We start from the raw sequence: 12,797 nt of genomic DNA, 5'->3' as shown, positions 1-12,797 counted from the left end.
TTATGGGAGGGTCTAATTTCATTCTCCTACTCATGGACATCCAATCTCAAGTTTTAGTGACTATGACTTACTTTTGTTTCTATTTTGGTTTTGTATGTGTGTGGACTATCAGTTTACCATATGTGCTGTAGTTTTTCATTTGGGGTCCTGATATTATATTCTAGTGATGCCTGTTTTTAATGCCAGGAACATTCTGTTTTGATGACAATAGTTTTATAGTAGATGTTGAAGTTAGGATATATGCTGTCTCTACCAGCTTTTCTCTTTCAAGATTGTGGTAGCTTCTTGGAGTCCTGTCTTTTTTTTTTTTTTCAAAGAAGGATTTGTTGTTGTTGTTGTTGTTGTTTTTGGCTTCTATGAGAAACCATGTAAATTTTCATAGAGATTGCACTGAATCCTTTGACAGGGTCTGCTTTGGGTAGTGTAGCTATGAGAGCAGTATGCACTCTCCTAGTTTGTGAACACGAGATATCTATGTGTTTTAATTCTGCCATCTTACCTCTTTCATCAATGTTTATACATTTAAGTTTATAAATCCTGTATTTTGTCGGTGAAGTTTGCTCCTAAGTACCTTTGGTAGTGTTGGTAAATGGTTTCCTTGTCTTGACTTATTTATGACAGGTTGCTGTAAATAAATAAAAAACTGTATGCACATATTAACTTTACTGAAGTCTTTGGGTTTGACTCATAGCTATTTTGATCATGGTATTTACATTATTCCCTCAAAACTGCAATTATATAGAAGCTTACTCCATGCAATTTTAATGAATAAGCCTTTAACTTCTACACAGAAATAGGAGTTGACAGCAAAAAATGTCTGTTGAGCAGAGACAAACCCATAGATATATAAATGAGAAAAACTCAATCAATAATGGAAAACTACAATATCACTTTTAACTCATAGGCATGTTCAAAATACATTCTGTGAGTCCTAGAGGTACACTCTCACTTTGTTTTCCTTTCTATGTCTGAGAGAAAACTGCCCTATGTGATGAAGACATTTAACTCATACAGAGCCTGCTTCCAAAAAGCAGCCAACTCTCCTTTCCAGGCCAGTAATGGAAAAAGGGTGCATTGGGCAGCAGTTAGAAGTCAGCATTTTCTGGTGGATTCTTAGAAGTGATCACCAGTGACATTTGACTCCTTCTTTTCCAATTTCTTTATCTTGTTCTCTTACCAGCTGCTCTGGCCAGGACTCCTAGGATGGATTTTGAATAGAGTTAGTGAGATTCATCTCAGTGTGCTGCTCTCTATGAATGCCTTTCAGTAAACAGTGTGGCTGCATTCCTTCTTGACCAAGACTGTCTTTTAAGTAACTGGAGTCAGAGCATTGCCTAGTTTTGATTGGTGAATCAGTCAGAATTACTTTGCCAGTTGGTAAGGTGAACTTTGTTGTTGTTGCATTGTGAGAGTTCTGGTTTAACTATGCTTATTTATTGTTAGTAATTAAAATGTGTTTATTATTATTTAATATTAAAGTACATAATAATGATTTCAATGACATCTTAGTAGTAGTGGCTGAGGTGTTTCAGCAGCTGAACACTGAAGGACACAGTTGCAAGGGACATATTTGAAGCACATACACATGGCACAGAAATGCCACTTTCTAACCATATCCAGGGGATGGGTTTTCCTCTTGGGACCTAGAGCACAACAGACCCATGCCTTCACAGCTCTTGGTTGACCTTGACTTCTACCTGTTGCCTAATTGATTCTCTTCCTATGCTTTCCAATGCTTTTACTGACCTGGAAAGGAGGGGTGGCTTGTTACTTTGCTCTTTGGAAGCAGGCTCTGTATGAGTTTGGTCACACATAGCAGCACAGGGCCTTCACTAGAGAGCTTTTCCCTTTAGTGAGTGGACGGAGGAATCCCGGAGTCTTTCTGAATTACCCTAATGATTATGAATCAGAAACTATGTTTTGTGCACGCACTTTTAGATGACAATTGAGTTAAATGTTGTCTTTACATGGGGCAGTTTTTCTCTCAGACATAGAAAGGACACTGATTTGAAGTGAGAGTGTACTTCTGGGATTCACAGAATATACTTTGAACATGCCTGTCAGGGTTTAAAGTGATTGTATTTTCCCATTATTGGCTGAATTTTTCTCATTTATATATCTATGCCGTTGTCTTTGATCAACACAGACGTTTTCTGCTGTCAGTTCTTATTTCTGTGTTGAAGCTAAAAGTTTATTCATTAAAATTGAATGAGGTAAGTTTCTATATAATTGTAGTTTTGAGGGAATAATATCAATATCATGATCAAAATAGTTATGAGTCAATAAACTATTCTCTAACTTATGGTTCCAGAGAGAGAACACAGGCTCTATACATGCTAGTGAATACTGCACTACTGGGCTGAGATACCCAGTCCAATTTTCTAACATTTTGTGGTATTTTCTAATGTTTAAATCACTTAGAAGTTTAACAGACAATCCTGCAAACATTTGACAAGCATCTGTGCTGTGAATAGAAAGCGGCATGTCTAATGCTTTAACAACTTTTCTGTCATAAACTTCCATTAATTTTCATCTGAACCTTGCAGGGTGGTGGCTATGTGTAATCAGAGCACATGGTAATTTAAAACACACACTCTACCGCTAATACGTGTTTTTAATTTGTTTTGGCAGGATCTACTAATGCATTGGCACATTCTCTCTTTGGAACTCCTCACGTGGTGACTGCAACCATGCATATTATACTAGGTAAGAATTCTCCTAGAGACGTCCAGGTGGAATAGGGAAGTTTTCATTTGCGTACCTAACTATTGTGTTTCTGTCAGTCTTATCTAGGAGTGGTAAGTTCTCTGTCTCTAAGTATAGACATGTTTGACTAAAGCTCAAAGGCAAGGTGTCTTCTAGCTAAATTGCCTTTCATTTCAACTACTTGCTTTGAAAAGAACAATGAATGAGGGTTTACTATATAATGTTGATGGAAAAAATATTGTAACGATGTTCAAAAATCAGTTTTATAACATAATGGGAAAAGTCTATGCATACTATTTGCATATGTATTCTGCACTATTGTTTGATTGTACCAAGACTTCAGGTGTAAGATCATATTATCAAAGTAGGAAAACTACCAGGGCACATCCATGGGTCATAAAGTATCCTATGTGATAGCATGGAAGTTCAGATAAATGGAATGCAAAACTAAAATTAACTCTGTTTCACAGGTACATCGACATCAGCATCAGAACCCTAATCTTATTTTATATGACATTGATATAGGCTATAAGATTTAGTGCTTTGAGTTTCTTTGCTCATCACCTGAAAAAGTTATAAGTGGCATTTACAGTTGTTATAGTAAAGAGAGTAGAGAGAAAGCAAGGGTAGGAGCAATGATGGATGGTACCTTGCAGTATTTCTTAAGTAAATAAACATTCTCTCTGATGTTTGCTGTTTTGGCCTCTCACTGATGGACTCGATACCCCGTTCCAGGTCACATACGGTCAGTGGATGTCTGCACCTTTAGCTCTGCTGGCAAGCTTCTTCGCTTTGGGTTCTCAGCCATGTTTGGCTTTGGTGGAAGGACCTTGGCTCTGGCAGAGAAATACCGATGGATGTGCCCCAGTCAGCGGAGAGACTTTGCTGTAATCAAAGCACTGGCCAAACTTAAGTAAGAGTTTTTACTATGGCAACAATTCTATATCCCAATGCCAATGACCATTAATGATAAATTTTATTGTATTCATTTTAGGCCAGAGGACTGCAAAATATCATTTTTACTAGCAGGTTGTTCTCAGAATAAACAAGAAAGGTAAATAAAAGCTGTGCATTGTTGATATCTTCTCTTTATTTGTAGTAAAACATGTACTAGTGATTTGCCTGCACAAATGCATGTGTACCATATTACATGCCTGATGCTCACTGAGGCCAGAAGAGGGTATCAGATCCCCTGGAACTGGAGTTACAGATATTGTGAGCCACCACATGGTGCTGGGAATGAATGTGGGTCCTCTACAGTGGTAGTCTTAATCTTAACCATTGAACCCCTTTGTTTCTCTTTAAAGAATAAACTACTTTGAAATAAGCAATGTACATAATGAGTGTAGAATAAGAGATTCTCACCTCTTCTAGTAAAGATGAAGTTGATGTTCTGCCTTTAGAAGCAAGTGTGCATCCAGACTGGCAGTCAAATGGCTTTTGGTCCAACCGTGAGCCTCAAACCCACAGTCTTGATTCTTATGAGAATTCTCAGAGAAGCATGTAATTTCAATATTAAAGCAACACTAAAGAAATTTCCAGTTATTAAGAAATGAAAAATGATCCTTATAATACATATATATCTCAAGTGATATTCTATTAAGGAAGGTCCTGCACATGCAATATTGGGTTGTGTAGTCTCCTCGTGTTGATCAGATGTCAGCTTTGCACATGTGTGACATGTTTTTGTTTCTGTCATTTTACTTCTAGAAAATCACAGAGATCTCCAGAATCTGGTGAGTCAGAATCTGCTTGAGGCCCTATCTTGCATTGGTGACTAGGGAGAGAATATAACCATGTACTTCCATTTCCTTTAGACTGTGGTGGTCACTGGCAAACCATCCAAGGGCAGTTCTTGAACATCAGCATCATGGCAATCCCCTGTCCATGTTCAGTAGCACCCAGAGGCTTTGCACCTGACACCAGGTGAGTATTTTTGATGACTATTAAAGCTTGTTTTTTTATAAATATTTCTTCTTTGGTAATACTTTAGCTAGAAACTTGTTAAAGATATGTTCTCAGATGAAAGTGCAGAAATTAAATGTCAATAATTGGAGTTCTCGCCTACAAACAGGACATCCATCTCATTCTTGAGCCCCACCAAGAATCAAGGACCATGACAGAAGAGAGGTGGAAAGACTTTAAGAGCCAGAGGTCAGATGGGAGCTACAGCAGAACAGTACCTTCTGGACATGACTGTATTAGTTCACTTATGAACTCAACAGTAGTTGTTGCCTGAACAAGATGTATTTAAGATGCAGCCAGTTGATATTCTAGCATGGTGTGAGAAGGGGCCCATGGGCCCCAACACTTAGCTGAGGAGCTTTTAACAATTGATGGCTTTTGAGGGGAGGAAGAGGTGGTTTTCTTTAAGGATGTGACCACTGGCAGTTTGTGGTTGAATGTGTATGGCCCCAAATTCATGAATACGTGAGCAATACAAATAGACTCGGTGGATTATTGAGAAATATAAGATAACATGAAACTGGGAATGGGTGAGAATGTAGGGAGTATATATTGAAGGAATTAGGAAAAGAAGTGTGTGGGGGGGGGCGTATATATGATCAAAACATAAGCACTCCTCAAAGAATTAATAAAAATGTTATTTTTGAAAGAAGAAGAATTGTGGTTAGAGGAGTAGTTTCTCTTTGTATGATATTAGATCTTCCTTAAGGATTTGTCCACACAGTGGATTGTGAACAACTATTGACCAGGAGAAAAGCTGTCCCATCTTCATTTCCATTTTACTAACCCTCTGGCTAACGTGTTCCTTGGGTCCCATTGGCATAACTCTGTGATGTGCCTCCTTTGTTTGCTTTCATTTCACTACTTGTTGAGAATATTATAATCCATGTTGATGTTTCTTGTGAATGTCTCTGCACTCCATATTCCTTAATATGAGGGCTGGGGAAATGGCTCAGTAGGTATAAGCCTGTAGTTGTCTGTAAGGGGAACTGGGTTGGGTTGATGCTTCTAATTAGAGAGACATTATGGTTTTGCTTAATGTGAACCATGGTGTATTGAAATCTTTCAGCTACATTTCAATGAAAGAACCAGCTAGACATTTTATGGCTTCTCAGAACTAGAGGTACTTTTTCTTCTGCACATTCTTTTAAGCAAATGTCCATTTTTATCCTAGAAAGTGGTTCTCTCCCAAATGTTATCATGAAGAACAAAGGAGGGGGAAAATATTTATAAAATCATGCAACTAAGAAAAACGATGTGTAAAGACAGTGCCACGAACACTCAGGTGCTGTTTGTTTTCAGAGGGAAGAGACAGCATGGTGGGTAGGAGTATTGGACCCCACTTAACTCAGCAGTTACGAGCTCTGCCACTAGCAGTTTTGTTTTTTTTTTTTCTTTTTGATTGCCATTGTGTGCCGTCTACTGCAGTGGTCCATTCTTACATAGAACGACTGGATGAAGGGCAAACATCTCAAACTCCACACAGCTCTAGCCTGAGTCTCCTTTTAATGTCATTGTTATTCTTGGGAGGGCTTTGTGTTTGCACCAAAATCAAGCATGAAATTATTTGCGTGTATTTCTGCAAAATGCCTTCTAAAGCTAATGCATTTGTGGCTGCTGTGTTGGCACCAGATCACACTTTTGGTTCCTATTCTCTCTTACTGGATGGAAATGTTATGTAAGATTAACATGCTCTGCTCTTTAGCTGGACATATGTGGTAGCAATTGTTCACTCTGTCCTCTCTACCCAGGGCAGTTTGATTTATTTCATCTTATGTGTCACTTAGACCTTCTGCCCAGAAACACTTTAACCACAGTTTGGATTTTAGAAAAAACAGCTAGCCACAGGTTATCTCAGACCATTTGCAAATATTCACTGTGTCACAATTCATTTTTAAAGTGTAAAATACATAACTTTATGTCTAGAATTCTTAAATAATTAAGGTAGATTTAATATTACTTCTTGATGTGATTAGAATGTGTAAAGGTTTGATTTTCAAAGGGCCCTGCAGTAAGGTTTTGCTGAGAAGAAACCCCAGGGATTAATAAAACTAATTTGAAAAGCTTTTTCATTTCAACGAGAGTACAGCAAAACGTGATTTAAAAAATTTAGGTCAATTCAACATGGTGATTTTTCAATATTGGTCAGTATCCTTTAGAGAGCACTATATTTGTCAGACAAAATGATATGGGGTAGTTTCCGACAGTCTGTTAAACTCCTTGATGTCAAATACAAATGTTTAATTTCAGATTACATAATGGAAGCATGGCTCTTAGAATTGTACGGAACACCACTCGATCAGAATTTGTAAAGCACCTGAAAAGATACTCCAGTGTAAAGAATCAGGTATGGACATTTTTTTTTTTTTGGTTATTTCTTTGCAAGGCTATTAATCATGGAGATGATGATGCTTCAGAGATTAACATCAAGTTTAGTCTTGTGAGAAACCTTTATTTCTTTCTATGTTAATCATCTTTTGCCCTCAGCCTTTACTTCAAAATTTGAAAATGTGTGAGCCAGTATGCCAGTATTAACTTACATTTGATTCTTTTGACATGTGGGTTATATGATTTTTTTTCCCCTGTGTAAAGAAAAACCCAAATTCTAGTATTACATTGAAACATGAAGTCAGTTAAGAGTACAGTTACACACACACACACACACACACACACACACACACACACACACACACTCGCACACAAGCAAGCTGTTCTTTCGAATGGAAAGCAGTGAAATTTGAGAGTTTAGCTTTCTTGGTTTCACAACAGCGGATTCTAAACTTATGATAGTTAAATTTTTCTGACATTTGCTTTCAACCTGCTCCATATTCATGGATTTCAAAAGATTTGCAGCTATGTGCTTAAAATACCCATTTTATAGATGTTATTGTTATTCACAATGTATTTAGAGATATTTCCACTTAAGTGATAAGACTAAAAGAGACAGAACAAATATGATGATGAGCTATGCTCTTGGGCACACACTATGACCCAGCTGTTATTCTTGAAGTACAGATGTGTCTATAAAACCTTGTAGTTTTGACACAATCTTTTTTTTTTTTAATCATTTTATTTGTGTACATTCAAATGTTATCCTCCATCCTGGTCTCCCCTCCACGAACCCTCCACACCTCCCTTTACCTCTAAGAGGGTGCTCCCCCACCCTCCCACCCACTCCAGCTTCATTCTTCTAGCATCTCCTTTCTCTGGGGCATCAAGCCTCCACAGGACCAAGCGCCTCTCCTCCAGTTGATGCCAGATGAGACAGTCTTCTGCTACATATGTAGCCAGAACCATAGACTGGCCTATGTATACTCTTTGGTTGGTGGTTTAGTCCCTGGGAGCTCTGAGGGGTCTAGTTAGTTGATATTATTGTTTTTCCTATGGGGTTGTAATCAAGCCCCTTCAGCTCCTTCAGCTCTTCCCCTAACTCTTCCATTGGGGTCCCTGGGCTTAGTCCAATGGTTGAGTGTATCTGCATCTGTCTTTGTAAGGTGCTGGTAGAGTCTCTCAGAGGACAGCCATAGCAGGCTCCTGTCTCTAAGCATATCTTGGCATCAGCAATAGTATAGGGGTTTGGTGTCTGAGGATGGAATGGATCCCTAAGTGGGGCAGTCTCTGGATGGCCTTTCCTTCAGCCTCTGCCCCTTTTCTGTCCCTGCATTTCTTTAGACAGGGACAATTCTTAGGAAAAAAAATTGAGATGGTTAGGTGGCCCCATCCCTCCACTGGTGGCCATGGCTATCTACTGAAGGTGATCTCTTCAGGTTCTCTCTCTCCTCTGTTGGGTATTTTGGCTAATGTCAACCTCAATGGGTCCTGAGAGCCTCTTGAATGCCTGGTATCTGGGACTTTCTAGTGGTTCCCCAAGTTCCCTCTACACTTCTACTTATTTCCATTTTCATGGCCCTCTGGACTTCTCTCCTGTCTCTTCCCATCCTGGTTCTGCGCCCCCCTTTCCTCCTCCTCCCCTCTCCCACCTATATTCCTCCCTCTTCTGCTTCTTGTGATTATTTTTCCTCTTTCTAACTTGGATTGAAGCATCCATACTTTGGCCTTCCTTTTTGCTAAGCTTCATATGGTCTTTGAGTTGTGTCGTGGGCATTCTGGGCTTTGGGGCTAATATCCACTTATCATTGAGTACATACCATGTATGTCCTTTTGGGTCTGGGTTACCTCACTCAGGATGATATTTTCTAGTTCCATCCATTTACCTACAAAGTTCATGAAGTCGTCATTTTTAATAGCTGAGTATTATTCCATTGTGTAAACATACCACATTGTATGTATCCATTCTTCTGTTATGGGACATGAATGGTGTTTGGATGTAGTTAGGGGAGGAAAGATGGGAGGAGGGCAGTAAATCCAGGATGACTGTTGATCATACACTATAGGCACTAGTAAAGAGGTAGGGGCACAGAGAGGGGGGAGGAGGGAGGGGGAAGAAGGAAGGGAGGGAGGGAGGGAGGGAGGGAGGGAGGGAGGGAGAGAGAGAGAGAGAGAGAGAGAGAGAGAGAGAGAGAGAGAGAGAGAGAGAGAGAGAGAAACAAACTGATTTTGTGTGTCTGTATGTGCCTAAGGGAGCCACAAGAGGGAGTTGGATTTTCTTGAGCTAGAGTTACAGGTGGTTGTGAGAGCTGATTCACATTTGTACTGAGAATGAACCTTGAGTCCTCTGGAAGGGCAGTAAGAATTCTTAAGAGCTGAGCCATCACTCCAGTCCCCAGGCCCCCATGTTTGTCTCCTAATTCCACACTACAATAAAGAACTACAATAATCTGGTATTTATAATACCATATAATTCATATAATCATTTCAATGAATAATAAACAACATGGGAATATGAATCATATATAATGCATTTAAAAAAACAGTTTGCCATATAAGAAAGTCTACATATATCTTAGTTACTGAAGGATTCTCCACTGTGCAGTGAATCTGCAGCAGTGCTGGTATGTAGGAAGGAAAGAAATTCTGAATTGTTTTAACATTTCATTCTCTGAGCCTTGTTTTCATTGCTGGAATGTCAGTGTTTATGAACAGCTGTAGAACAGATTGAAGATAACCTCACTGTTCTTACAGTGACTCCCAACTCAGTAAAACAGGATAAAACTATGCTTTGGGACCCTTTTATCTGCACCCTCTTGCTAGCTCTTCTCTTTCCCCACATTTCTTCTTCTCCATGACCACCTTTGGCAAGTGGCTTTAAAGCTTTTAAATTCACTCTCCCATCTTCTGAGGATCCTCTCTTCTGTGTGGTCCCTTTGTTCCCATTATTCCAATTGCTTGCCTTCTTCTAAGCACATACCCATGCAAGGGTCTGATCAGGTCTTCAGATTTGCAGGACCTCCATCCTTCTCTTACACTGTAAAGTTTGTAAACAACCCAAGTCTCCCAGTCTGATGGGCCCATGGCTGACCTTGACTTTACCCCTTTCTTCAGATAACAGCATCTCCCCTCATATTGCAGTTTTTCTGAAATTCCCCTCCTCATTTTCTCACAACATTACATCAACTGCCTCTGTTGGTTCTTATTTTGTATCTCTCCCTCTTCTTAAATTCAAACCTTACACATTATAATGGCCTCTTGTGTATCTTTAGCCTGTCTTGTCTTTTGTAGTTCCTCTTGGAAGAATTTTCCTAAAATAGCTGATTTCTCCTCTTTCCCAAGGGCAGCTTTCCATTTCCTCAACATGAACTCCATGGTCCTTGGGAAACCATTTTCTTACTGAAAGTTCCAGCTACGACTTGAGGAAGGTGTCAACTGGTTCACTATCTCATGAGGCCATTATCCCTTTGGGACATGTTTGTCCTCTAAGTGTATTTTCATGTGGCTGTCCCCTGGGACATGTGAATCCCTGGTATTTTTCAAAGCTCTCAAACTTCTACCACCCCCCCAAAAAAACAATTGGCTCCCACATTGGGTGCAAAGTTCTCAGTATCTGCCTCGTACTTAAGAGAAGTCGCTGAATAATCATTCATTATATAGGCTATATTTTCACACAAGTTTCCAATTAGGCTCTGCCACCCAGAAATGTGTTTAATATAACTACATCTTTAGAAGCCTTATCTTCAAAAGCAGTTATGTTCTGAGACATTTAAGATTAGGACTTCAACATAGGAATTCTTGAGCAGGGCATACAATGTATGTTGACACATTTTGTAATTGGGTTTTTCAAAGTAGTTAAGATAGCCAAATATTGTATTGTAAATATAGTTAATAATCATTGATCATTTCATATTTTAAACTAATGGCTTTGGGATTATCCCTTAGTGAGCATAGTTTGCCCTCCCTCTTCTGCATACAAACCTCAATGAAGCACAAAATGTAAAATGCTGTTTGAAGCAAATGAAGGGTCAGTATTTTTCCCCAAACCCTTATTTTATATACAGAACAAAGGTCTAGGAGACACTACAGCTTACGCTATATAATAAGCTGAGTTAAAATGTGGAGTCCATGCTCACTTCAGCTCTAAGCAACTCTCACCAGCCTGGCTCTCCATGAAACTACTTGCACGCTGTAACTATGTTAGAGCTCCCACGTCGAGTTTACACCTTTCAGTATCTGCCTCGTACTTAAGAGAACTTGCTGCATAATCATTCGTTTCATAGACTATGTTTTTACATAAATTTCCAAGGCTGGCTGATATGGGCTAAATTATGTCTGCTCCCCACCCCAGATATTTAGTCTTAGCCCTTGTTACCTTTGCCCTGTACTCTATTTGTAAAAAGGGTCTTTATAGATATAACTGAGGATTCATTGCTGTTCCTCCACCTGGGTAATTTCCTTTGGCAAAGAAGAAAAAGAACAACTTGAACATTACCTGGTGCCATTCTAGATGGCTAATAACTATCCTGTACCTTGTGTCCATTTGTTTGTTAAGATGGCAGGTAAGCACCTGGGAAAACCATGTTTGATTGCCTCTTTCCTTTCTCTTCTGTACTTCCTCCTTAATTTTTATAAATTTAGATTTAAGTTCTCCTGTATTGAATTCCAAGGGTGAAACTTGTGCTAGAGATTGTTTTACATCAGATAACCAAGATTGTAATGAACTCAGTGAGATCAACCGAAGAGTCTGTCTTTAACTAGAAATTATGACATCATTCTTGTGGGAAATTCTTCACAGGTACAAACTGTCATACAGTAGAGATGGATGGGCATGGAAAGAGGGTCCTTTTTCAGAAAACCTGGGGCCATCTGGTTAAAGTTTCAAAGCTATAATGATGTCAGAATGATGATGAAACTTAATTCTAATAGGGGCCACCATGAAGCATCATGCTTTTTTTTTTTTGCATTTGCATTTGTTATATTTAGTTCAATTTTCCCTTTGTGGAGACTTATACCATTGAAGAAGTAAAAATTCACCCAAAGAGTAATAGTAATGGATGCAGCCCACAGGAGGAGGGTGGAAACCATACAACTGCTTCAGAACATGGATTTCCGTGGAATGTAGATGGTGACTTAATGGAAGCTGCATCAGAGGTTCACATTAGGTAAGCCCAAGTATTTTATGGCTTTCTGTGTAGAATACTAGATGCAACACTATTAATATAATAAGGGAGTTCTGCCTCCTAAGCCCAAGCAGAAGATTAAAAACCAGAAAGTTAGCAAATTGTATAAATACAGATGCACCACCTCTCAATAAATACAAACATGAGCATTTATGCTGGCATTGCAAACATTATTTTGTATAAATGATACAGACATGTTGACAATTTACATTGTTTGTCTTTGAGGATATTCTTAAACCTTATAAGGTTAATGTAGTGCCATACTCTCTAGCCCTGCTCCCATCCCACCACCACTGTCAAACTGGGCTCTAATATCATGTAATAATCTGTTGAACAGTTTGCTTTTATCAAAATCCTTTTTTATTTAATTCAGCACATAAAGTAATGGGGTTGACTGTTAGATCTTTATAATGCATTCAACACACTGTACATATGTATCAACAAGAATGAGCAATGGGTATAAAGTTGTAGAAACTCAATACTCATACTCAATCTTAGCAAGCTTAATGTCTTAGCAGGTTGAAGTGTGCTGGGGGGAGGGGCAGGGTCCTCTGCTAGGTGGGGTGTTCTTAAGTAACTGTCTCTTCACAGAGGCACTAGAGGATATTAACCAGG

General features: G+C 39.0%; 1 protein-coding gene across 3 annotated transcripts in view; it reads left to right on the top strand.

Annotated features, from left to right (window-relative positions):
- Window positions 1–12,797, top strand: part of Cerkl (ceramide kinase like) — a 109,445-nt gene that overhangs the window by 86,350 nt on the left and 10,298 nt on the right. For all 3 annotated transcript variants that reach the window (XM_029474280.1, XM_021185241.1, XM_021185209.1), the window contains 7 exons: window positions 2,632–2,706; window positions 3,442–3,619; window positions 3,701–3,760; window positions 4,417–4,442; window positions 4,524–4,632; window positions 6,922–7,018; window positions 11,986–12,164. In XM_029474280.1, the coding sequence (XP_029330140.1) occupies window positions 2,632–2,706; window positions 3,442–3,619; window positions 3,701–3,760; window positions 4,417–4,442; window positions 4,524–4,632; window positions 6,922–7,018; window positions 11,986–12,164 (724 nt within the window). The remainder of the gene's footprint in view (window positions 1–2,631; window positions 2,707–3,441; window positions 3,620–3,700; window positions 3,761–4,416; window positions 4,443–4,523; window positions 4,633–6,921; window positions 7,019–11,985; window positions 12,165–12,797) is intronic.

This window comes from Mus caroli, chromosome 2, assembly GCF_900094665.2.
Source record: "Mus caroli chromosome 2, CAROLI_EIJ_v1.1, whole genome shotgun sequence".
Taxonomy (NCBI): Eukaryota; Metazoa; Chordata; class Mammalia; order Rodentia; family Muridae; genus Mus; species Mus caroli.
The sequence above is the reverse complement of the archived record's forward strand: the minus strand, read 5'-3'. Positions and strand labels throughout refer to the sequence as shown.